The sequence below is a fragment of the Gobio gobio genome (genome assembly GCF_949357685.1).
Source record: "Gobio gobio genome assembly, chromosome: 6".
In the NCBI taxonomy this organism is placed as follows: Eukaryota; Metazoa; Chordata; class Actinopteri; order Cypriniformes; family Gobionidae; genus Gobio; species Gobio gobio.
The window spans coordinates 32,896,998-32,924,449 of record NC_137102.1 but is presented as its reverse complement, the minus strand read 5'-3'; the positions used below and the strand labels follow the sequence as shown (position 1 = coordinate 32,924,449).

General features: G+C 39.1%; 1 protein-coding gene across 1 annotated transcript in view; it reads left to right on the top strand.

Annotated features, from left to right (window-relative positions):
* The first annotated feature begins 2,357 nt into the window (after window positions 1-2,357).
* serbp1b (SERPINE1 mRNA binding protein 1b) overlaps window positions 2,358-27,452 on the top strand; it is a 122,450-nt gene continuing 97,355 nt past the window's right edge. Inside the window, exons 1-2 of the mRNA XM_079819485.1 lie at window positions 2,358-2,751; window positions 6,324-6,501. Of these exons, the coding sequence (XP_079675611.1) occupies window positions 2,496-2,751; window positions 6,324-6,501 (434 nt within the window). The 5' untranslated portion in view covers window positions 2,358-2,495. The remainder of the gene's footprint in view (window positions 2,752-6,323; window positions 6,502-27,452) is intronic.

The following is a 27,452-nucleotide window of genomic DNA, read 5'->3' as shown; positions in this document are numbered from 1 at the left end:
TTCTTTGCCATCAGTGCTTGGATAACATGCACGTCTCTTACCAGTAAAAATAATGGCGTGCGGTGGCTGGGATATACATAAACCTAACAACATACGTAGCATGATTTTTGGAATGATTTATCACGAGAGGGAAAAGATGGTTTTAGTCGCATAACATCAGTTAATGGAAACGCTGTCATTTCGAAATATTTTTTTGTCGACTTTTAGAAAATATCGCAAAAGTTTTGCGCAAATCTGTAATGGAAACGCGGCTACTGTCAGTTGTCGTTGTTGATACTAACACTTCCACGGATATTATCATAGCAAACAAAGCATCTCAACTGGGAAAAAAAACCCCTGCACTGCCGAAGCGCTCTCAAGCACCCAAAGTTAGGTGTTTTCAGCTTGCTAAAAATGCTGTGGTGGACATGCGGCCTAATAATGCAGGAAACAGCCCTCACATGACGCGGAGGTTATGGCAGTGTGTCAGGAGTTTCTCTCTCAAACCTTTCTTTCTTAGACTCCTCTTTCTTTTCTCCTTCTTTGGCCCCATCACAGACAGGGTTTTCTACCTGCACTCTGTCTTCATAAAAAAAATTAAACTGGCTAAACTGGGGCTATTCAAAATGCTGAGGGGCTATAGCCCCCCCTAGCCCCGGTGTAGCGCCACAACAATACACATATATGTGTAAGTCCGATAAGTCCGAAATCGCATACTCTCTTTAGTAGGTATTTATTTTAAATAAGTAGTTACATCACGACTGCTAAAAAAGTATGTTCTACATAGTATAAGTGCGTGTAGTATGAATGTAATCTGGACTTAGGCCCTGTCCCGGTCTTGTGGACTTACAATGGCTGCTGCGTGCACATGTCCGTTGAGTCCACGAGACCGTAGGTGTCCCATTTGTCATTTTAGGTCTTAGAAGGGTGCTCGCGAGTGCCCCCTTTGCGGTCGATATGCGCCCTCGATGCGCACTGCATGGTGCGGGTTCCGCAGCGGACTTCTTCCTGACAGTCAAAGCGGCGTTACGTCATGAAAGAGTGGATGTAGGGTGCCATTTTGGACAGGGCCTCACACTGCCATTCACAAATCCTCTCCTGTGGCCTCATGGGATAGTAAAGTGTCCATCATATGCACACTTCAGAATCTCACTGGAAGAAGTAGGTCAGCCAGGTACTTTTTGCCAAGGGGGTAATCCAGCACCCGGAAAGCGTACCTTCCATAGGGGCAGCCATTGCTAACCAAGCCATCACCTGCTGTTAGCATTCCATTGACTCCCATTCATTTTGGCGTCACTTTGACAGCGAATAATTTTACATCTGAGGCGTTTAAAGACTCAATTTGTCCATTGTTTATTTATAAAGAAACACGACAATGTATAAAAGGCTCCATTACCTCTTACACTATCGCCCTGTAGAAGCCGTTTTTGTAAAAATAGGCTAACGATTGCATAACCATGCGACAACAGTCGCACAGTAGAGAAATTACTGTATAGACAGGAGGAGAAGCTTGCAGGAAATCTTTTACTGTCTATGAGGCAATTTATTAAAATAAATAAATAGCCTACTATGCAAAATGGCAAAACATTTAATAAGAATACTTACCAAAAGTTGCTCCTGCTCACGCTCTTCGTTTCTGCAAGATTCTGTGATTCAGATTTCCCTTTGCACAACTAGCTACTGGAAGACTTACAATCGTCAGGCAGGTTGCTCACGTCACATCTACGTCGTCAAGCTCAGTCTGAGGCTGCGCAGTATGCTCAGCCATCAGTAAGTGAGTGCTTCTAATTGACTTCACTTTTCTCCGTGGAAGTCTATGGGGTCGCTGTGTCCATTTCTTTTACTGTCTATGCTTTTTGCCCACTCTTTTATGAGTAAGGCCTACTGTGAATTCAGACTTCTTTTGTCACATACTGATTTTTGCCTTCTATAGAGAAATAGCTATGTGATTTTGGATGGGAAAACCTTAGCTACTAGATCATGTGACAACTTTTGGGACATCAAACTGTGTTTTCTGTATATTAGCCTACCAGTCTTTGCACAACACTCAATTTTGGTTCAAACTTCTATTATGATGATTGGCTACATTTTTCAACGTGGAAGTCAGCTTTATTTATAGCTCCTTTTACAATACAGATTGTTTCAAAGCAGCTTTACAGTAATAAACAGGAAAATAATTAGGCTATTAACTTTTAAACAGAGTTAAATTCTGCTGTTATGCAGCTCTAAAAAAGACAACAGTGTACTTTTGACATAGCTATAAACGTTTGACATCCAGCATACCAATCTCAAATACTTTGACAATAATGTTCGAGTGAACTGCACATAGAAAGAATAGTAGGCTACACTTGGAAAACTACACCCCCCATATGACGCGAGAGCGGTAATGTCCCGGATATTGAGAGCGCCGGAAGAGAAGCAGGTGTCTTCCTTGGCCATCTTGTGGTTGTCCACCGTGAGCCGTTCGCTCGAAGCCTCGAAGAATCGGAGGAGAATCCCGTTGTTGGGGCGCCATCATGCCCGGGCATCTGCAAGAAGGCTTCGGCTGCGTTGTTACCAATCGGTTCGACCAGCTATTGGATGACGAATCCGATCCGTTCGAGATATTAAAGGCGGCCGAAAACAAGAAGAAAGATGCGGCCGCGTCGGGCGCCTCGAAGACGGCAGCTCAAGCCGCTAAGCAGCTGAAGAAAGAGTCCCAGAAAGACAGGAAAAATACAACACAAGAGAAGAAAGAAGACATCCAGGCCCCTGTGCCACTTAAGAAGGAGGGTATGTATTAGTTTCAGTACTAAACATCGGATGGGTTTCAAAACCTAAGAACCGAGAAATTATTTGGACATTATAGACACGTTCCAAACGCTGGCGAGTCTGAACGCGCATAAAAAGGCTGACATGAAACTCTCAAACGCGCATGTGGTGCCCAAAAATGCTGTGTAGGTAGGCAGCTCAGTGGGTTATGGGAAAAGGTAACAGACGATGTGCTAGTGTCCATATAAACACAGCAGTGAACTCAACATGGAGCTGCTGGTGTTGTCGACATCTGATGTGCCCTAACACAATATTTTGAGTGCGAAATGCCCCTAGTGACGTTTCATTCACCTGTTGTCTTCCTCAGACATGTCAACATCTCTATTTGATCATGATTTTATCAACCTCACATTATTTATAACTGCGTAACGTTAGCTGCCATAGCTACATGCTAATGTGCTAGCCTCGTGTGAATAATGTGATGTTTTGTTTCACTGTATGCATGGAGAAAAGGTCGGCGTGTTTTGATGTAATGCAAATATGTATGAGAGCACTTTCAGTGTGTCGTGATAGTAACGAAGGTCTTTGCAGTAACTCATTCAAGTTGTCAAATTTAGGCTAGTGTTGACCATGTGTCCGATCCAGAGAGTCTGATGTGTAATTTCATATTGTCATATTTAATTTTTTTTCTTACTTGCTTAAATGACAATATCTTTAGCCTGGTGCTTTTAAGATCTTTAAACATAATTAGGATTGATTCATGAACTTGTGTAAGGCACTAAAATGTAAAACTCACCCAAATGTTATAATGTATGGACCCTTGTGTGCTTGCTCGTATATTATGTGCATGGTGTCTTTATTTTTTACATACAGTGGAAGTGAACTTGTAGACTACTTTTATGGTACCAGCCCACATGCGCACAATATGCTTAAATACTAGCTAAGTGCTAGTAGAACTTCATTAAAGGGTAACTAAACCCCTGCTCAGAGCTCCACCCACTGGCAATTTTTAAAAAATGCTGGAAAAGTGGGCAGAGCCCAGCGGAGACAGAGGGGACGAACCGAGGGCGGGGCTGAGCGGAGGGTGTGCACCTGAGACCCGCAGTGACGGGTTGATTGACAGCTGTCTGACTCGCGAGTCGCAAAGACGGAGAATGACTGGAGTGACGCCAGCTTTGCAACTGAGCGGTCATTCTCCTACCTTCACCTGAAGTGGAGGAGGGTGAAAGGTCTGTAGACACAAACCCAGAGCCTTATCAATGCGAGCCGCTGGCTCAAACTGCGTCAACTCCCGATGCAGACGATGCTAGTGAAGCAGCAGCGCAAGAGAACTGACCTAATCTATGAACAGTCAAATCCTTAAACTGAATGCCACTAAAAATAGATCAGATATCTGATATACATACGATGTATTTTCATTCAAATTAACTGAATCAATAAGTTCAGACCTAAAAGCCTATTATAAACGGATTTCCTCAAATAAGTTGGACTATATACGCCAGCACGTAACGGTATTGTTGTTCGTTACCGAGGCAACCACTTGCGTGTCAGGGTTTGAAAGCGCGTCTCATGTATGAAAATGATTTGTACACATGACAGGCGGCAATAATATCACAAGAAAAGCCTGACGTGTACTGACAACTACATTATTTAACCGTATTTTCTTCATTACAATGTTAAAGCAAGTGTCAAGTAGGGCTGCTCGATTATGGAAAAAATCATAATCACGATTATTTTGGTCAATATTGAAATCACGATTATGTAACACGATTATTTCACATGACTTTGGGAATGTGTTGTATTTATTAAAAATACACCTTTCAACAATTCAATTGAAATTGTAACATTTGTTGTACTTTTTGAACTATTAAAATAAATAATATAACATATATTCGAATCAAAGTATAAAAGTATTCACGTAAAAATGATAACCACAAATAAATAAGATCAACAATATGGTTCGGCTATGCTTTTCATGTACGTCTAACATTAGTTTTCAGGTACAGAAATGTATCAAATGTAAAATAACATTGCATATTTGAGTGCATAAATTAAAGATTAATCCTATTAAACTTACAAAAGCTATTCAATCAAGAGCGGTGAGTAATGTCCTTGTCTTTTGTTGTTTGACATTAAACAGACAGCAGTAAAGGCTACTGCCCCTTTAAGACCTCGCGTCTTCTTTATCGACTGTATAAAGTTCACTTAAGGCATATACAGACTATGTCAGCTAAGATACTCATCAAGATGGACATGTTGACATACGTTTTGTGTGAGTTTGTCCGTTTAAGAGCAAGACTTGAAAGAGAACTCAATATTTGCGCGCTGAGAGACGTGTGCGCGCTCTCGGATGAACGCACAGAGACACATTTCCTCACAGCGCGCGCGGCTTCTCATTCTAAACCTAAACCCTAAAGCACTAAACCCGGGTGATGACGGTGAAAACGACTGGTCATATTCGAAAATATGGCAGCACTCGCAATCTCGCATGCATTGAACAAAGTTTACAAAGAGAGAATTATTTGAAAAATATGAAGGAAAAAAAGGACGTTTACACGGCTCCCCTGCTCTCGTCAGTTTTTGTTTCTTTATTAGATTGTCATAGGTCACTCTGTTTAATTTTCAAGTGGTTAAACTAATTCGTGGTGTTCCCTTGCGTTGCAGCCACTACCATGTAGCAAATCTTAGCATGTTTCTGCTCGTCGTCTGATTCCTCGAAGCCAAACTGTTCCCAGACAACGGAGTTGGTTTTGCCTTTTTTGCTCACCAAACGCTGCTGTAACTGCCCTCCTTCTGCCATCTTTACTCGCGCCGAGTTTTTAAATTCCAGCGGATGATATGCACACGAGACTCACGAACTGAGAGAGATTTGTGGGTTCGGGAGGGGCGGATGTGCGCGTGCGCGTTTCATTCAGAACGCAAGGCAAAATAATCGTTTTTTCTCGATTGTACTATTTTGGTGATCGTTGGGAGGCAAAATCGAAATCGAAATTCGATTAATTGCACAGCCCTAGTGTCAAGTGAGTTTCATTCATAATGTTTCTACTTCATGTAACATGACAGTTCATACTGGAGTGAAGCAGTTCTCATCGTGTGATTGGGGGAAACATTTCTGAGGGCGTGGTGAGCTCGTGCCAGGGGCGCGGATAGTGAGCCGTTGGAAGTACCATCCTACGTCACGATGTACCACAACGTCCAATAGGAAAATTCAACAGCAGTAGCCACCGTTCAACCTTAAGAGGGCAGCACTTTGGCGTTTTACACCATATTTTATAGAATTAAAACACTTTATACTCAAATGTCAAGACATTTACTCGAATCAATGAACAGCATTAATAAAGCCCCAGTATTACAGATCATTAACTAAAAAAAGTTGGTTTAGGGTTTAGTTACCCTTTAATAGAAGTATCAACTACGTTTGGCCACCACATGCAGCAGGCAGATCTAAGAGCATACATTTCATAAAAGCAGTTCTCATTTGCTCTGAATGAAGTATGAGTTATAATCAAATTTAATTAATTCACAGGTTCTTAGAAATCTCAGTGTTGGGCTTTTTCACCCGTGTTTAATGAATGTCTGAATATCTGTTTTAGGAATGAGGCGGGTTGGTCGGAGGCCAGAGCAGCAGGGTCAGGCCAGCTCCCAACACCAAGGAGGTCAAGGAGAGGGTCGGCCCGCCGACAGGCGGCCAGACAGACGACCTCCTCGTGAGCGCCGCTTTGATAAACCAGCTGATGAAAAGCCAGAGGGTGGCGAGTTCTCTGTGGACAAGTGAGTTTTGTTCTAATCGAAACAATGACAACTGACAGCATTAGGGCTGGGTTTATAATATCGGTCTACCATCATTTTTATTGAACCTATATAGATTCTCGAATCAATATTTTAGTCTATGCTGTTTTCAGTTGATTCATGAACAACTTCACTAAGCATTTATTTATAGCTTGCCTTCTATCCTAATCCCAATAAGCTTAGTTTTTTTTATATAAAACAAAGTCTCAGCTTTTAAACTCTATTCGTTTTATCATGGAATTCAAACGGTAAACATTTTGAAGATAGATCGACCGATATTGACCTTATATAACCAATACTAATTACATTCATGTGTATTTGCTCAATAACCGATGTATATATTTTCTGTTTTTGATGACAACTGTTTATACTATAATTTCACTCCCTCCTTGCATGCATAACAAAACACACTTCAACATCAATAAATAAAGGGGTCTGAAAGAGTGCAAAAAATAAGTAATTGAAGTCTCTTTTAAATGAAAGCTTTGATCAGGTGAACAAACCGATGACAAATATAGCATGTAAAAATAACAAATAAATAAAGCATAAATTTGATAAAAAACATTAATGCTTCAGTGTAGCTTTGCACTCACAGTTTCTTTTTATTTATAACAACAGCAGTTATATTAACAATAAGCAAAATACATTTGTCAAATTAAAGTCTAATGTTTTCAAATGTAGAACATAAATAAGTGACGGGATTCTGTCAACTTTGCATGACATACGGCGGCCATGCTGGAGTATTCCTTAGCCTCGACCCGGTTAGTGAATGGACTGAACGTGACTTTAGAAAACGAATGATGAGCATAGACAACACAGAGATAATTAAATTCAGATTCAAGATTCAAGATTCAAGAGTTTTATTTGTCACATACACAGTTATATACACAATATACAACTGGCAGTGAAATGTAAACAGGTCCGCTCCATGGACAGTGCAAATAACAGTTACAAGAAATTAAAATAGAAATAGAATAAAATTAGAATAAAAAGTATTAACATAAGTAGAATTATAAATAAATCAAGTAAAAGATAAAAATAGGAAATAAGATAAAAATTAAAATATAAAAATTAAAATATAAAACGCTTTTCCAACATGCAAGTGCCAAGTTAGTTAGTGCCATGGTTAAACTACATATCAAGCATGTACCACATTAAATTTGTGCATTAACCTCTTAACTATGCACCGCATCGTGGGCGAGGGGTTGACGGAATTGGGCGTGTTTGTACTTATATTTACTTTTGTTATATATATATATATATTATATATTTTTTTTATTTATTTTTTTGTTATATGTATATATACAAAATATTCAATCAAAATATTCAATCAACTATCACAAACTATGCATCATTTGAAAGCTAAAACACTCAAGATTCATGTTCTGAACTTGTTTTTTCAATAAATACACCAGAGAGGAAAGGGTTAAATGAAATGCTGAAGGACCGGCCATTTAAACATTAGCATAACAAACGCAGTACTCATCTTTCATCTCCTGTCGATCGGACGAAACCATGAAACACACGCATGCATGTCCTTGTAAGAGTCCACTCTTCAAAATGCATCCCACTTTTTAATCCAAAACAACGAAAAAAATAAGGAAAATTGTTGTATCCCCTGTTGTTTGCATGAGCGTTTTGCGTTAGAGTAATCCATCATGTCCATTTTCAATTAAATATCGATTCTAAGCAGTTTCTGGTGATATCCCCTGCAAGAATAGTCTCTTCCGCATAATATAAACCCTCCCAGGTCTCTCTGCTTCTGCTTCAATCACAGCCTTTCTGAGGAGTCAACATATAGAGGAACAAAGGTTTGATTGATGGACGTAGTAACCAATTAAAAGGCATTGTCTTGTGCAGTGTTTGTAAGCAGTATTGTTGAATATTACTCTTGCTCACGGTCTCCATGACACCGGCGTGTGCCTGGCAGTTTAGCGCACACACGCAGTGGAGCGCGCAGACTCTTATGACTGACACATCTTATCAACTAAATTATTTTTTTACATTTTGTAATTTCTGTAAATAGTTGCTTTAGTTTTTCAGTAACTGTATATCCATTATAATTTGCAGTTTATTGCAGATTTATTTGAATGAAAAACTACTCTTTACAATTACAAAAGTTCTGAAATAAATGGCCTTTTTGAAAGGACGCCTAGACTTTTTTTTTTTTACATAAAAGCTTACAGAAGCTACATTTCTGAGAGTATCATCCTCAAATTTGAATCATAACATTAGACATTCAGTTTTATATTTAAGTTATTTTCAGGCTCTTAACATTAAAGTCTCATAATTTTTTCATTTTATATATATATATATATATTAGTGCTGTCAGTTAAACGCGTTATTAACGCCGTTAACGCAAACCTATTTTAACGGCGTTAATTTTTTTATCGCGAGATTAACGTTCTTTTTGGTCTAACAAACTTTGTAGTTTTTTCACATGCTGTTGCAACAACTAGTAACGTTAGAAAAACTAGCTAGACCGGAAACAAAACATCAGGCACGCTGCGGCTGCCCACACTTGTTTGGGCCATTAAAAGAGTAGACGTGGATGGCAAGCGTGAGATGCCGAAATGAGAAACGTATTAAGCCATGGTTTAACTCAGGGGTCTTCAACTAAAAGTGCTTGTCTTGAGCGCTGCTTTCTGCTCTGATGGTGCGTAGCCTACACACCGGACGCGAATGAAGCGTTTTGCGCGAGTGATTTAAGTCAATGCAAAGACGCAAATAGACATTCTGCGGCGCGAATTAAGCGGCGTGCATGTCGCGTCATTCGCGTCCGGTGTGAGCGCACCATCAGTCTCTTCTTCACTGCATGCTTGACCGCGCGTCTGGGTCTGAAGTGAACGTAGTAACAGTGAGCATTGCAACGTTAACTGTTTCATTATGTCAAAAGGCTTCGCGGTCCGGATGGACGCATCTCGCGGTCCGGATTCGGACCGGAGTTCACTAGTTGGCGACCCCTGGTTTAACTGCACTATAGGCGGAGTCCTAGTTTACCTTGCATGTGCACTTTGTAATTTTATTTTGTATCACCCTGTTTTGATCCCTTAGAAAGGGCTGTTGAAGGGGCTGTTTGTGCAACAAAGTATTTTTTTCACCCTTTTATTGATGGACAGTGCTACATTGTGTGAGCGATTATTTGCTCCAAGTGTGAATGACTGCTTCAAGTGAGAATGTTGGTGTGAAATCGAACACTACAGTATGCCAATGTTGTTTTCAATAAAACAAACATTTGAACAAAGCAAGCCGATCCACTTTTCTATGTTGATAAGAGCATTAAAATAAGAAAAAATAATGGGACAAAAAGAAATCAAGGGCCATTTAGAATAAATAAAAATATGCGATTAATTGTGAGTTAACTATGGCATTAATGCGATTAATCGCGATTAAATATTTTAATCGTTTGACAGCACTAATATATATATATATATATATATATATATATATATATATATATATATATATATATATATATATATATATATATATATATATATATATATATATATATATATATATATATATATATATATATATATATATATATATATATATATTTAACCCTTTAAGACCTAAGGGTATTTTTACAATTAATTTTCCGCCTGGTGTTATTTACTAAAAAAGCTTGTAAAACATCAACCCTGTTGAGCACAGACAATTGACACACCTCTTTTTTTTCAAGACAAGTAGCACTGTCAGAATTTTTGTGTTGCATTGATGTCACCTGAATGTAAAATAAGTTTAGGGGACCATAAAGACAAATGAAAACATAAAACAGAAATTGAATCACTCAAATATTTATTGAAAACACACACAAATAAATAAAAGCTAAGCATATTTCCTCTGGAAAACAGTTTGTTCAAGTCTTTGGAGTCCTGGAACTCAGGAATAAACATGATAACTTATACAGAACCAAAACTATTTACATTTTTCCAAAAAAAGTCCAGGCGCTTTTGGCCTCTTTGGATTTTGGATATTTACTGGTGCCAAGCCTCAAAACAGTTCCTATCAGGAACTTCTCCACAAACTTTCTTCTCAAACTTTTTCCTCAAACTTTCTCCACAAAACTGCAGCGCGTCTCTCTCTCTATCTCCTCAACACTGGCCGTGCGCCTCTCTCTCTCCACAATAACAGAGCTGTGGTAATGCGTAATGACGCACACCAACGTGGATGACGGATCAGCCTGTCATTGGTCAAACCCTCATCCAAAATGGCAGCTAGCATCGCGCTAGCGGCAAAAATGACGGAAAATGTATAAATTATGGACATCAAGTGGATATATCTTGGATGTAAGCGTTTTGATTTATTGCTGAACAACTCCAAAAAGATGCACATGTTCCAGGCTGGATAGAAAACCTTCTGTAAAGGCTACAAAGACACCAAAGACACCCCCGTGATGGCTAGCTCGTTAGCTTTCTGCTGGAAAAAACGGTAAGAAAATCGATAAAAGTTTCATGAAATAATATAGATATTTATCGGAGGTGCCGTGTGACGTCGTGGGCGATGCCGTCGGGCTCTGAGGGTTAAATGAAAAAATTATGAGACTTTAAAGGAGCTGTATGTAGGACTGTGGCCAACTGGTACTGCAATCACTTTCAAATTACTGTAGAGCGGTGTATCCCCTCTCCCCCTCCCCCTGACTCGAGGCTGCCAGATAGGCTGCAGGATGCAGCAGGAACGTAGGCTGCTACACGGAGCTTTCAATGGCAAGTGACGAGTCGTACACAGTGCGGTTTTTTTTCTTTCTGTTAATTATGTTTATGCTTCAAGAGCGATGTTTTGTGAAGTAATTATGAATCGCAAAAATGTACTAATGGCGATTAGCCAAATATAATCGTAAATATGAACGCTCGTATGTGACAGTACATTCCCACATGAAAAAATACTATAGTAAAATTACAGCAAAGCTAAATAACATTAGCAATGGTCATACAGGTCAACTTGCAGCATGTTTTGTCCACTATATATGCGAAGAACGAATGAGGAATCATTTTTACTGAGGTAACGTTAGGCTACTGTCTCAAATACGTTTACACAGTGCTAATAGGCGTGCTAATGTTGTTTTCCTCAGCGTCCCAGCATAATGACAGAGAAACGGGCTCTGATAATGCATTACTAATGTTAGCAACATAGACTGTAAAAAAGGTTAGCAATGACGACTCGCCGTTTTTATTTACCAAACAATTCCTTAACGTTACCTTTTCAATTCAATGACCCACCTCCTCCATCTGCGCTAACCTAACGTTACTTTGCACGAACATGCACATCTTTGTTCGACTGTCATGAATATTTGAAATGTCCATTTACATTTAGTACAAGTTAGCCAAACATAGATGAACCTTACCTGTCCAGGAGAAAATTAGCAACGTTGGCATCAGTCTTCAAATTATTCTCCGTTTTCAGCCGTCTCTATCTTTCAAAGGCATCTCAAATCCTTGTTTTATTTCGGACACTGTCACAACGTTTTTCTGATTCATAACGAGGTCGTTTAGGTTTCGTAAAGTTAGACATTGTTTATCCAAAAAGTTTGTAGCTGCAGCTGTGGTAACTAGAGCAGAGCTGGCAACCCGAATGCAGAAACACTACTGACTTCGTGATTGGTAGATAGGTGCAGGGTGGCGCTTCAGGCCAAAACACAATATGTCAACATCAGTTGAGGGCTGCAACTTCACTTTTAAAATGACAATATCTTGGCCGGACAACCGTTGTCAGTGATATAAATATTTGAAATTAACATGATTTCTTAATGTCTAATGACATATCAGGGCCATTTTATGATTAATTGAAATACATTTCTTACATACAGTTCCTTTAATGTTTTATATATATATATTTATGTATATATATACAGTGAGGAAAATAAGTATTTGAACCCCCTGCTATTTTGCAAGTTCTCCCACTTAGAAATCATGGAGGGGTCTGAAATTGTCATCGTAGGTGCATGTCCACTGTGAGAGACATAATCTAAAAAAAAAAAAAATCCAGAAATCACAATGTATGATTATTTTAACTACAGTACTGAACCGCGTCTCGTGTATTGCAAATCTAGTTAGGGGGCAACGTGGAGGCAGGGTGGGGAGTCGCAATGACAATGACAGTAGTCCGAACTGTGCACACTTTGGCGCGCGTGTCTGTCTCTCTTTGCCTTGCCGTGGCGAGTGATCTTTTGAACTAAACAGGTCTTGTCTACTTGTGTTTGTGTGTCATATGAATAATATATATGTGCCCCATATATGGAATCAGAGTGCCTACTACTGTATGTAGTAAATGGAAAGTCTCTACAGCAAAAGGCCAACCGTTACATGCATTTGGTTTGTTTCTACCATTTATTGGTAACGATTTACAGTTTGTTAACTATTTACCTGAGCATTCAGTATTGTGCAATATAGCATACAGAAGGTGAGGGACATTTTGGGGGGAAAGAAGTGCTGCATTTTATCATTTAAACGTGACTTTTCATGAAAATTCCATAATCCAAGGTGACCACCACCATATGACGTCATATGCAAATTAGATGGGAAAATGTAATCCCTACATAAACTTTGGGTAATTCTTAATATTTCTCTAATTTACAGAAAGTCTCTATCTTTTATCACTTTTAAGATATAGCCTTTTGAAATTAAGATGTCAAAATCAAATGTTTTAGGAAAAAACCTCTGGCGCCTAAAGGGTTAAAACATACATGAGGTTATATTGTGACCGTTGGCGGTGTGTGCGTAGAAAGAGCGGTAATATTTCCTCCAGTGGAGAGCGCCTTTGTGAAGATTCTGTTAGTTTCTGAATAGGGGTGTGACGGTTAGTATATAACCGTGAGACCGACGGTTATAGTTAAACACCGTCATTAGAACTCTATAACCGCCAAAACCGTGTTATTCAAATATTTTTTACAAACATAAAAAAAAAATCATTTTTTAGATAGGTTCCCTCAGCTGACGAGGGAAACGGAGGCGGAGTTAGTGGTGCTTCTGAGGCTGCTACTGCTGGAGATGATTCGGGAGAGGTCTGTGCACCACCCCCTACCAAGAAGAGAAATCTTGGAGATCTCCTTAATAAACGGAGGTCTGAAATCTCTGCCACTTTACCGATCAGAGCGCGCGTTAACCCGCTATCTCCAAGAACAACCAAATGACTCTACGGCTAATCCACTAGCATGGTGGAGAGACAATGAAACACGCTATCCGCTCTTAGCAAAATTGGCACGTAAATACATGTGTATTTGTGCTACAAGCACAGCATCAGAGAGAGTTTTTAGCACTGCGGGGAACATACCCCTGTCAGATCGTCACTAAAACCAAGTAAAGTGAACATGGTGTTCCTGTCACGGTAATTAGGTAAATCGGTAGATAATATACTATATCTCTTTACATAAATACTATTTTCTACTTAAAACTATAATTTCGTTATTTTTACTAACCCAAATAATGAATCTATTATAACTATTCACATCCTTTACTGTGGGAAAGTATAACAAAAAAAACACTGTGGGACGAATACTTTTTTACTTCAAATTGTATTTAACACAGTTTGTTCTTGTTATTAAACTTAGCAAGGCGCGTCAAGTTTGGTTTTTGAATAGCGCATTTCACACACGCGCCGGTGATTTTAGTTTCGTTTTCTCTGGCAGTGAATAATCAAACATTGCCTAAATGTCTTGACCCTGTGGAAGATAAAATCCGCTCTTCAGACATTTTACAAACAGTGTTGCCTTGCAACATCAGGAGAAAATATGAAGATGAAGATATTCGAGAAGGTGTCTATCCAGCTTGTGTCCCATTCATCTCAAAACGCAGAGCGGTAGACGCATCTTTGCGGGGAAATAGTAATCAAATATTTTTCTAATAGTATATATTTAACTAATATTTAATTTTCTTATATTCTTGAGGTAACCATTATTTACTGAAAATCGTTTAAATATTTTATAGGCTGTGTTGGTTCACTAACGGAAGTGCTAAAATAAACACGCATGGATGTTTCAGCCTCAAATGATTTTCAAAATGTAGGCTATATATATCTGGCATAGACTACAGTATTTAAAATATCATATGCATTAGTTACATTCTCAATTTAATTTACAGAGCAATCCCTGCTAAGTTTTTAGTTTAACTAATACTATAGAAGCGGATTAGTGTGTCGCACTCGCAACGGGGCCGTGTGGTGGCGCTCCATCATGACGCCCCCCCCCCCCCCCCCCCCCCCGACGACGGTTATGTTACGAACCGTCACATTTTACTCACATCATAACCGTCATCACCAATTCTGAAACCGGCACACCCCTATTTCTGAAGCTCATTCCGCTCAGCATTGCGCACTCAACCCAGAACTCCCTTTGTGACATGCTGGATCAAATATAGGTCTATCTGAAATAAATAGTAAGGGCTGCCCCTGACTAAGGTTTTTTTTTCTTTTCTAGTTGTTCATTTAAGCCGTTGATCACGCTGCGCCTCCATGTCATTGTCTGTTATAGGCTATTTGCTTATTATTTATTAAATCCGGGCAATTTGGTTGATTAAACATAGATTAAAATTAAGATACAATTTGTACAAAACGAAATTCACTTTAAAGAAAGGCTTTCAACAAATCAAACGTGTTATTGAACTTATTGAAGACCCCCGTCTTCTGACATTATGCATCTTATGTGTCCTGTTCACTTTTCAACGTAAATGAAATTAAAAAATAACATTATAATATTTAAACTGAAACTAATTACGTGTTTTAATGACTACAAGTATAGTAAGCTACAGTACAGAGAAATGCTATGTCGGAGCGGGATTTGAGCGCACGTCATTTTACCGGTGAGCAGTTCATGAGTGAAGCTCCGCTTTGCTTTGCTGACATGCTCTGGTAAGGTAGGCAGGTTTATTGCATTAATTTTTTATTTCCTGTCGCTGTGCAAGCTCGTTTATTGTATATGACTGTGTAAACCTTTTATTTAAAGGTTTAATGTAGGCCACAGTCCATTGCATTACGATCCAATATAACAAAACCCCAATACCCGATTATGGGGAAATGCTTAAATATCGGGAAACTTATCGGTAAACCCGATTATCAGCTGATCGCTAATTTTGAAGTTCTTTAATGTGGCATGACAGATCGCTGTCATCTCTTCGACTTTACTACTAGTTATAGCATGAAAAACATGAATGAACATCAGAAGGAATGTTGAAAGAAACGGTAAACTTACTGAAAAGGATTGTCACTCAATCTACACTCAAAGTGTTTAAACCGCGGAAAGACGTCAGTGAAACAGCTTGTAAACACTGTCAGGTAATATTTGCTTCAGGATAGCCATGCAATATCAATTGCTCGTTAGTCTGCTAGGGGGAAAAATAAATACAGGAGAGGATTTTGCTTGTAATTTGCATGTAATTTTTTTCCAAATGAATAACATTATATGAAAATACCATATTTAAAGGTAAGGCAGGATTTAAAATGTTTTAAAAGGACATAGGAGCACAAATTTAGTAGATAAAGTGGCCGTTTCGTTGGCCACTTGTAAAAAGTGCTTTTTTTTTTCAACATTGCATCATATTACGTCACGAGAGGGAATCGCTTGCCGAGCTCTGCGTTGGCTCAGTGCAGAATAGGTCTGTATTCAGTTCGAGTCTGTGTATTTTCGGTAGTCTTTCTATTCCAATTTATCATTGCCATGGTGAATTATTGTGTCTAGTCCAGTGTTTCCCCTACAATGTATTCACAGCGGCGCAGCGCCGCCGCTGGATTTTCAGCGCCACTGCAAAATTTTCACATGATCAGTAATATCACGACATTCACTTACACACTGTAAAGGAGAGAGAAAGATTGACGATGGCAAGAGAACTAAACAAAAATGTAGTCTGCTTACACTTTCACAATATCACAGGTCTGTGATATTAATCTTCTTTTTTTTAATCCTTGGAAGCGAAAATAAAATAAGATATGAGGTAAAACTATTATAAACTATGCTCAACTTCCTTCCCTTCACAGCGTGCACTGTCATTTCTCCCCAAACATGCATTTAACGTCAGATTCAACACAATCCGTGATTGTTGTCAAATGCACTCTCCACTTTGGCTAAATTGCAGAACGTGTTTGATTAAATGAAAAGCACAATAATCCGCGCAATAGACGCTGTTTCCAAGTTCAAGGCGTGTGTGTGTGTGTGTGTACGCACGCTGCGAAACGGACCGCCTTGCACATGCTTCGCGTGACTAAACCATCAAATAGCCTACACAACAAAATAGCCTATATCTCAAAATGACAGGCTTGGAGAGTATTCACTTAAACACAGTTTAGCTTAAATGGGCGTAAAAGGGAGAATGATATTAGATCTGCGTCTTAAAGGGGCAGCATCTAATAAACCTGCTGACGATTGAGCCATTAATGTGAATCAAACAACAAAAGGCAAAGAGAAAATTACTTGCAGCTCTTGTATGATATGTGATGCTCTTAAAAAAAATGGTTTTTTTTTGTTGTTGTTTTTTATATTTGATTAATAAAAAGGTAAAAAAAAATATCATGCAGGCTTGATAAGCATGAGACTTTTTGCAAAAACATAAAATAGTATCCAAACATTTTTATAATTTTTTTTTTATTTTTTTACATATTGCCCCTTTCTTACATTTGAGCCCTTGCCCCTTAGGAACTTTCTGCACGTCCCTGCAGGTTATTGAAGTAAAATAGGCTATAAGCTAGTCACCTTTTAAACTAATGAATAGCTTAATTTGGATTTTAATGTTCAAAATGTCTATTTCTATCCACAAAACTTGCCAGAAGTCATGGTTTAAGTTTTTTTTTTTTTAATTATTATTCCGGCGGTGCATGCCCCCGGACCCCCCGACGAGTGGCTTGGTAACAACCTCCGGCACGTAACAGCAACGCTGCTGGAAAAAATTCTAGGGGAAACACTGTAGTCTGTCAGGTCATCAAGTCCACAGGTTTCCTAAAAAATTCAGCATGGTGGCGGTTTGTGCAGGTGAAGAGACGGGACTTCTCTTCTGCATCTACCTCGAAACACGTGGTGGTGTGTATAGTGCTTTAGACCAGAGGATTATCATCCTGGCAATATGATGGAGTCAAACATTGTTATACTCATGTAAGGCCGGCTACACACTGGCTGCGTGGCGTTTTCTGTCTTTACACACCAGAAGCGTGTCTGACGCGGTGCTGCCGCTTCATGTTAAACATAAATATATAGCCTACTGATACCAGTGTTTCCCACAGATTAGAAACCAATTTGTGGTGGCGGCGGGCGGGCGGGCTGGGGCATGTGATAGGCACAAATATTGATTTCGTATATATCATGTATACATCCTACTGTACACATATAAGGATAAATAAGTTTGTCTTTTTAGCACTATTTTAAGCTTTTCTTGGGTTTATATTTTATATTTATATATATATATATATATATATATATATATTTTTTTTTAAATGGGGTTAAATTATATTTGCTTGCATTCATATTCACTTGTATCATTAAAAATATTAGAATGTAAGTTATTAACTTTTTAAAATTTCACATTTAAAGAAATCTAGTTTGATCAAAATGCAAAACCTAAAAATAAGTAAGTAGTTATGATCTGCAATACTTCTTTGAGCAACCTGACTAGATACATGTCTATTTATTAAAGAGCCATACAAGCACCTAGTGGGTAAACCATGGCTTTACAAATGAAAATTATTATTTTTCCAGCCACAAAATTACTCTAATTTACCTCTTTGCATTGGAATTCTCTCTTTTAACCTTGATTACTGCACCAATTGTAATATAAATAATACAAAATATTTTAAGTGGTCATTAATGGACCATAATTATTGCACATAGTAGGCCTAAAAGATATCCTCAAACTATTAAATAAATATTAAACTAAAATGTAGAACATTTATTTAATTGAAAAATAGTTAAGGTGTGGTCACATTTGACAACCATTGAGTATGGGTGTGACCAATTAGTAGGCTAAGCAATGAGGGCTAAATACAAGAAAAACATTAATGTTAACAATGTTCAAGATTCAAGAGTTTTATTTGTCACATACACAGTTATATACACAATATACAACTGGCAGTGAAATGTAAACAGGTCCGCTCCATGGACAGTGCAAATAACAGTTACAAGAAATTAAATAGAAATAGAATAAAATTAGAATAAAAAGTATTAACATAAGTAGAATTATAAATAAATCAAGTAAAAGATAAAAATAGGAAATAAGATTAAAAAAATAAATAAAAAAAATATAAAAAATATGTGGATATGATAAGTGAGATAAACTGTAGACTTAAAAATAAGTGGTTAACATAAAATATATAATATGTATATATAAAGAAGTATAATGTGCAAGGTTTATTACAGGTTGTTACGCAGTAACAATAGGAACGTAAAGTGCAGTGCAATTGCAGTATGTGGATGTTAATGTTAAAAAACTGTATGTTTATGTGTGTGCGGGGGTGAAGTGAAGTCACGTGACTGAGTTCAGGAGTCTGATGGCCTGGGGGAAGAAACTCCTCCTGAGTCTTTCAGTCTTTGCCATCAGGCTACGGAAGCGCTTACCAGATGGCAGCAGGGTGAAGTGAGAGTTTGCAGGGTGATTAATGTCTCTGATGATTTTAGTAGCTCTACCTCTGCAGCGTTTGGTGTAGATGTCCTGCAGAGACGGGAGAGCTGAGCCTGAGATGCGCTCGGATAAGCGCACCACTCTTTGCAGGGCTTTGCAGTCGTGACTGGTGCTGTTCCCGTACCACGCTGTGATGCACTGAGTCAGGACACTTTCTATCGCCCCTCGATAGAAAGTTTTCAGGATGGCTGGTGAAACCCTGAATTTCCTCAGCTGGCGCAGGTGGTACAGTCTTTGCCTGGCTTTTTTCACCTGTGTCTGGATGTGTGTAGTCCAGGTCAGATCCTCGGAGATGTTCACACCCAGGTATTTGAAGCTGCTCACTCTCTCTACCGGTGTCCCGCTGATCATGAGAGGGGAGTATGACCGATGCTGTCTCTTCCTGAAGTCCACAATCAGTTCTTTGGTCTTGTTAACATTCAGAGAGAGACAGTTGTCCTGGCACCATGATGTCAGTTGCTCCACTTCGTCCAAGTATGCCGTCTCATTGTTGTTGGAGATGAGACCCAGGACAACAGTATCATCAGCAAACTTGATGATCGAGGTGGAGCTGTGTGTGGACAAACAGTCATGGGTGTAGAGAGAGTAGAGCAGGGGACTCAGCACACAGCCCTGTGGAGCTCCAACACTCAGGGTGATGGAGGTGGAGGTGAACTGGCCTACTCTCACCGCCTGGGGTCTGCCAGTGAGGAAATCTTCAATCCAGAGGCAGAGAGAAGAATTCAGGCCTAGATCCAGGAGTTTTGTGTTAGCTTAATGGGAACTATGGTGTTAAAGGCTGAGCTATAGTCAATAAATAGCAGCCTGACATAGTTCCCACTTTTGCTGTCGATGTGAGTGAGGCAGGAGTGAAGGACGTGAGAAATGGCATCTTCAGTCGATCTATTGGGACGATAGGCAAACTGAAGAGGGTCCAAAGTGTCAGGAATGGAGGAGCAAATGTTGTTTTTAATGAGTCTCTCAAAGACCTTCATGACTAAAGATGTGAGAGCCACTGGACGATAGTCATTTAGGCAAGAGGGTTTACTGATCTTAGGTACAGGGATGATGGAGGATCGTTTGAAGGAGGTGGGGACAACAGATGTAGCAAGGGACTCGTTGAATATGGATGTAAAGAGCCCTGCGAGCTGATCAGCACAGGACCGCAGAACACGACCTGAAATACCATCCGGCCCAGCAGCTTTCCTGACATCCACACGTTTGAGTGCCCTCCGAACCTCGTCCTCCGAGACAGAGATCACGTGACCGTTGCTGCTCTGAGGGACTCTCTCTGACGCGTCACTCGCCGGAGTCGCGCTGCCGCGATTACCATCAAAGCGAGCGTAGAAAGAGTTTAACTCGTTCACCAGTAACGGATCAGCTCTCACCTCTGCAGAGGATTTAGTTCCAAAAGCACAGATGGTTCTCAGTCCCTGCCACATCCTCCGGGAGTCGTTGAGTTGGAAATGAGATTCCACTCGGTCTTTATAGCGGAGTTTTGCGGCTTTAACGGCGCGCCGGAGGGCGTAACATGAAGCTTTGTACTCCCTCATATCCCCCGTTAGGAGACCGGCATTGTAAGCGGTGGTGCGCGAGTTTACTGCAGTGCGAATTGAACTGTCCACCCACGGTTTCTGATTAGGGAAGGACGTTATAGTTATTGTTTGTGTGGCTTGCTCTGTCAGTGTGTTAATAAAGCAGAGCGCCACTTCTGTGAACTCGCTGACGTCTTCAGAACTCGCGCGGAACATGTCCCAGTCGACGTCATCAAGAGCTGCCTGTAGCGTGATCTCTGAATGGGATGACCAGCGTTTGACTTCCCTCCTCACCGGGGGCTCTTGAACGAGCCTTTGTTTATATTCCGGTGTGAGGAAAATGGCGGCATGGTCCGATTTGCCAAAAGCTGGCTGTGAACGAGCTTTGTAGGCGTTCTTAAACGGAGAGTAGCAATGATCCAGTGTGTTTGCTCCTCGTGTGGGACAGGAGACATGCTGGTGAAAGTTTGGCAATACTTTCTTTAGGTTTGCTTTGTTAAAATCACCCGCGACGATGAAAGCAGCGTCGGGGTGTTTGTTTATGAAGCCGCTGGTCACATCATGGAGGGCAGATAAAGCCAGCCCCGTGTCTGCTTGTGGTGGAATATAAACGGCAGTAGCGATGACTGAGGAAAACTCCCTCGGCAGGTAGAAAGGCCGGCACATGAGAGTTAAATGTTCCAAGTGAGGCGAGCAGGATCGCGAAAGAATGGAGATGTTCCTAGGATCGCACCATTTCTTGTTTATCATGAAACACACTCCACCGCCTTTAGATTTCCCGGCCTCGGCTGTTCTGTCCATCCGAAAAACAGAGAAGTTCTCGGACGGCGTCACGGCTGTATCCGGGACCGCTGGCGTGAGCCATGTTTCGGACAGACAATAGATGTTGCAGTCTCTCATGTCCCGTTGAAAACTTATCCTGGCTCTAAGATCGTCCATCTTATTCTCCAAGGATTGGACATTTGCGAGCAAAATGCTCGGGAGAGGAGGACTGAATGCTCTTTTTCTCAGTCTGTTGCGGATCCCAGCGCGTTTCCCGCAGTGTTTTTTGAATCTTCGCCGTCGACTCGAGTGGCCATTGTTCAACTCGGCGTCCCGGCGAATCTCAGATGGAAGATTGGAGAAAGTGTCCTGAAACAGGTCAGTGTAGCGGTAACCAATTTCCAGAAGTGTTTTGCTGTCGTAACAGATCAAAGCAGATGATCCGTTGGAAAAAATAGAGAGTAAAAGAGAGTAGAATAATAAATAAAAGCAAAGTCTTAGCGGAGCGACCTGAACGGCGACCGAGCACGGCGGCGCCATCTTCGTAACCAATGTTGCATCTCCATCACTCTCCATAATACAATGATCCTGTAAATATTGTTGACGTAATAAAAAAATTGCTGAAAATACCTGTATAGTAAAACTGTTGTGTATCCGCTTAAGCCATTCAAATGCATTGACAGAGCGCTGGTTTGTTTAGAAGCTCCGTGAACCACGTGACCGCGCGCGCCGGGAGATGAGAGCATGCCGCAACTCTGTTTTTCAACGCCTCTGGCTTTAACTGTTATGCCACATTAGCGCCAAAACGCTATTTATTGTTTGAATTTCGTATTCAATTTTAAAAGCTTAGACTTTCATATCAAAAGCAGGTTTGGCTGTTTGGCGTGAGATTTAAATATGTGGCAGCCGGTGTTGATTCTGTGGCACACCGCCACAAATTAGTCTATGTGTAGGAAACACTGGATACAGCAAAGACAACGTCGTCAGTATTGACAGCAAAATAGGCTACAGAATATTTAGTTCTCTATTGACAGGTGCAATATTTGAAAATCGAGAATGTGTGTGTGTATGTATATATTTTATATATATATATATATATATATATATATATATATATATATATATATATATATATATATATATATATATATATATATATATATATATATATATATATATATATATATATATATATATATATATATACACACAGGGTTTTTCCTGGGTCAAAAATGGTCTTCGGTGGTGGCTGACAGACATGGTCATCCACACATACACAGTAAAAAGTACCCTACCCACGTGATCTGCGATCGCAATACTGACAATAAATTTAAAATAAATTCAAAGAAACAGTTTGTAGTTTTTGCTTATCTTATTTCGATACCTTGATTTTTGTTTCTTTTGTTCCTCATTTTTACACTATTTACAAATAATTGTTTTGGTATATAACCATATCAATATTAAAAAATAGTATTAAAAAAATAACAAATAGCCTAATTTTCTGCCATATACAATTTCTTAAAATTATCAGCTAGCTAATAACTTTGTTCTGGTTTCACCTCACTCCAGTCTAAACTAAATGATTTTAGGCTATTTATTTACTACACATTGTCAACAGAAATAAGCTGAAAGACTGTGGATAATTCAAACTAATTCTTACTATCCACTCTTGCTAAATTGGGTGAGCACACTTGTGTTCTCATTTCAGATGTTCTGAGTAAATGATTAAACTGATTCGTGAGTTCAGTGTTGGACAGTTCAGTTGTTCTAACCAGTCGTTAAAATGACTCGGTTCAAAGGAGTCATTAGGTCGCGAATCGGACACCAGCAGACGCTTTGTGTGTGAATCCCGTCTGTTAGAACATCGCAAAAGATTTGTCAACACACAGAAAACACTTCATAACTGGATAGGATTTGTTTCCCGTTTATTGAAAGTATGGTTTATGTCAGCTGGTCAGTGAAGAGTTAGCGTTTTTTGAGCGCAATTCACATCCAGCGGTAGTTCAAGGACAAAAATGTCCGAATCCACCACGTGCAACATGGATTCGGTCTTCCGAACTTTTGATTAACGTGATATGTGATATATTAGAATGCTAAAACGGTGCTTATTTTGAAGACCGAGAGCGTGCGCGCGGGGTAGGGCTCTCCGCTCGTTCTCTCTTCGTGCGCGCGGGGTAACGTTAGGGCTCTCCGCTCGCTCTGTCATCAGTTAACATGCGCCGATCACAAGCGCAGTAGATCTACATCACTCATAAATCACAATAACTGATCAAATAAGGCTTTGGCGGGGCAAAAATTTGTTTTGGCGGCCGCCAAAAAATTTTCAATGTAGGAAAAACCCTGATATATATATATATATATATATATATATATATATATATATATATATATATATATATATATATATATTTATATTTATATTTATATTTATATTTATATTTATATTTATATTTATATTTATATTTATATTTATATTTATATTTATATTTATATTTATTTATTTATTTATTTATTTATTAGGGGTGTAACGGTTCGCGTATTCATACCGAACGGTTCACGGGGTGAGTTCCAAATGGAATCAGTATTCCCTATTTGATCATCCCTATGTGAGTAGGACACGCGTGTGCCGTGCCGTATGTAGCAGTTTGGAATGCACTTGGCAAAGGGAGCGGCGCAATTTCCTCATTATCTTCAGCTGGGATTTTCAAACATTTTCGGCTTCAGTTTCGGTTTTCGGCCAAGTGCATACTAAATTTTCGGTTTCGGTCCAGAATTTTCATTTTGGTGCATCACTAATCTGCATAATTCTTTTCTTTTTTTTAGCTAACTGTTGCAAATAAAAATATTTTTTTATTTTAAAGAGTTTATAAAAATATGCTTTGTAATAGGCTGCTGTATATAAAAAGTAATATAACTCTTAAAAATATGAATTATATATTTATGCCGGCGCTGCGTTGTCACAGGAAAATCCCAGCTGAAGATAATGAGGAAATTACTCCGCTCCCTTTGCCAAGTGCATTCCAAACTGCTACATACGGCATGGCACACGCGTGTCCTGCTCACATAGGGATGATCAAATAGGGAATACTGATTCCATTTGGAACTCACCCCGTGAACCGTTCGGTACGAATACGTGAACCGTTACACCCCATACAGGGAGTGCAGAATTATTAGGCACGTTGATTTTCTGATCATATTTTTTTTCCAGGCACATTTGACCAATTCCAAACCACAGTAATCCTAATAACTACTATTGATTTAGTATTTAATAATGTATAAGTGATATATAATTGTTCATGAAGGCTGGAAATGAAAAACACCTTATATTCAGGTGTGCAGAATTATTAGGCATGTTTTCTTTTACAGATAAATTGAGCCAAAAAAGAGATTTAACTCAGACTGAAAAGTCAAAAAGTATTAAATGCCCATGAGAAGGATGCAATACTAATGCAATACTAGACATTGCAGTTAAGGCATGACCATTGGACAGTGAAATGCTCGTTGGGTCAGCAGGATCTGACAAAAACAGGTGGTGAAGAAAAGACACCTGTTAACTGCAAAAGAATTAAGAATTAAGGTGAAGAATTGAGGGTGAAACCATCAGGAACCCTTTAGTCTCCAGCGCCACCATTTTCCAAAGCTGCAACCTACCTGGAGTCTCCAGAAGTGCAAGGTGTCAGGATCTCAGAGACTTCAGTTAGGTAAAGAATCCAGGATGGACTAAAATGAACTCCCAAAACGTACTGCCAGATTCTGGAAGATGAATTCTTCAAACAGTGGTACTAGAGGATGTGGTGCTGGTCCTTCAAGAGTCATTCTCAACCTATCTGTCCATAAAGCCTATAAAAAAACTTTCTTCATGTATTTTACAACACTTCAGCTTATGATTCTTATTTAGTGGGGGTCATTTTTTATGATTCTTTACCTAACTGAAGTCTCTGAGATCCTGACACCTTGCACTTCTGGAGACTCCAGGTAGGTTGCAGCTCTGGAAAATGGTGGCGCTGGAGACTAAAGGGTTCCTGATGGTTTCACCCTTAATTCTTCACCTTAATTCTTAATTCTTTTGCGGTTAATAGGTGTCTTTTCTCCGCCACATGTTTTTGTCTGACCCTGCTGACCCAACGAGCATTTCACTGTCCAATGGTCACGCCTTAACTGCAATGTCTAGTATTGCATTAGTATTGCATCCTTCTCATGGGCATTTAATACTTTTTGACTTTTCAGTCTGAGTTAAATCTCTTTTTTGGCTCAATTTATCTGTAAAAGAAAACATGCCTAATAATTCTGCACACCTGAATATAAGGTGTTTTTCATTTCAAGCATTCATGAACAATTATATATCACTTATACATTATTAAATACTAAATCAATAGTAGTTATTAGGATTACTGTGGTTTGGAATTGGTCAAATGTGCCTGGAAAAAAAATATGATCAGAAAATCAACGTGCCTAATAATTCTGCACTCCCTATATATATATATATATATCTATATATGGGATGCCACAATTCTCAATATAATATTGAACCGTTCGGTACGGCATTCACGGTTCAATACGTGCTTGTGAATTGCGTTTTTTTCGGTTTCGCATTTAATTAATTCTTTTTCTACAAATTCTATAATTTGCTTCCATCCCAATACTGAACAACGCGACATACATTGACATCACACGTTAGTGGTAGTTATACTCACGGAACATTATAGTTATTCACAATCATGAAAGTTCATTATTTGCATGCGTTTTAAAGCCTTGCCGGTTTCATTCGCGTGCGCGGTTTTAACATGCGCTTTTCAGAGTGCGCGCACTAAAAGCCTGTCAAACACGTGAATACTGAACTAAGTAGTCGTCTTACTGCGTTAATACTGTCAAATACACACAAGGTTAACATAAACACAGTCGGTTATGTCTAAAGTGAAAGTAAAATCGCAATCGTGTCTGTATATTAGATGTGTAGAGGTCTTAAAATGACAGCAGCTTAGACAGTGAACACGCGATCCTTAAAGGGACAGTTCACCTATAAAATTGTCATTATTTACTCACTCTAATATTGTTTCAAACCTGTATTCATTTCTCGATGACAGAATTTTCAGTTTTGAGTGAAACATCCCTTTAATGTTAATACAACAACAAAAGAGAGAAAATCACTCACTGCTCTTGACTGAAAAACTAATACAGTAGCTAAGAATCAGTGTATATTTTATAGTGAAGTCTATGTAGTGTTTTATTTTGTCATTCATTCATTCAATTTCATACTTAAATGCTGCTGTACAGCTCTGAGCTGCCAGTGTAAATCTTTATATACATTTATTTTATATTATCCAATACACTAGGAATGTGTACAAGGTTTTTTTTAAGTAAAGTTTTAAGTTTAAGTAAGGTTTTTCAATTCTTTTAAGTAAAATAAAGAAAGAGTATTGCAATAAAAAAAGTATTTTTTCTCTTTAACCTCTTGCGGTTCCTGTCGCCTAAGAATAGAATAACAAAAAATGTATGTGACAAGCCATCAGAACCGAACCGAACCGAAAACCGTGGTTAAAAACCGAGGTATGTATTGAACTGTGGACTAACTGTATTGTTGCATCCCTAATAAATATATATATATATATATATATATATATATAATCGTTGCTGTCCGATGAAAACCACGTATGCCCATTTTGCCGATTTTGAGATTTTTCGACGGATTGAATGTCCAGGTTAATTTCCGTATACAGTATGCTTCACATATCTAAATGGCCAATAAAAAGTTGTGAAATCATGTCATCGGATTTTCACGTATATCCATTTGGTGTCAAAGCTGTCAATCACGCCGCGGATCTCCCGCCCTGTGGAAGCATCTCGCCGGTCTTGTGAAGTTGTTTCATCGAAGCTCAGCACTGGATAGCCGAAAGTACGACATTGAAGCTCTCCAGTTTAGTTCTAATCTAGTTCTTCACAGATTAGTTTGCTTGCTAGTATGTAGGGATGAAACGGTATGGAAATTTAACATCACGAATCACGATTATAGTGACCCAAATTATCACGGTTATCAATATTATCACGGTTTTGTTCAAATGAGATG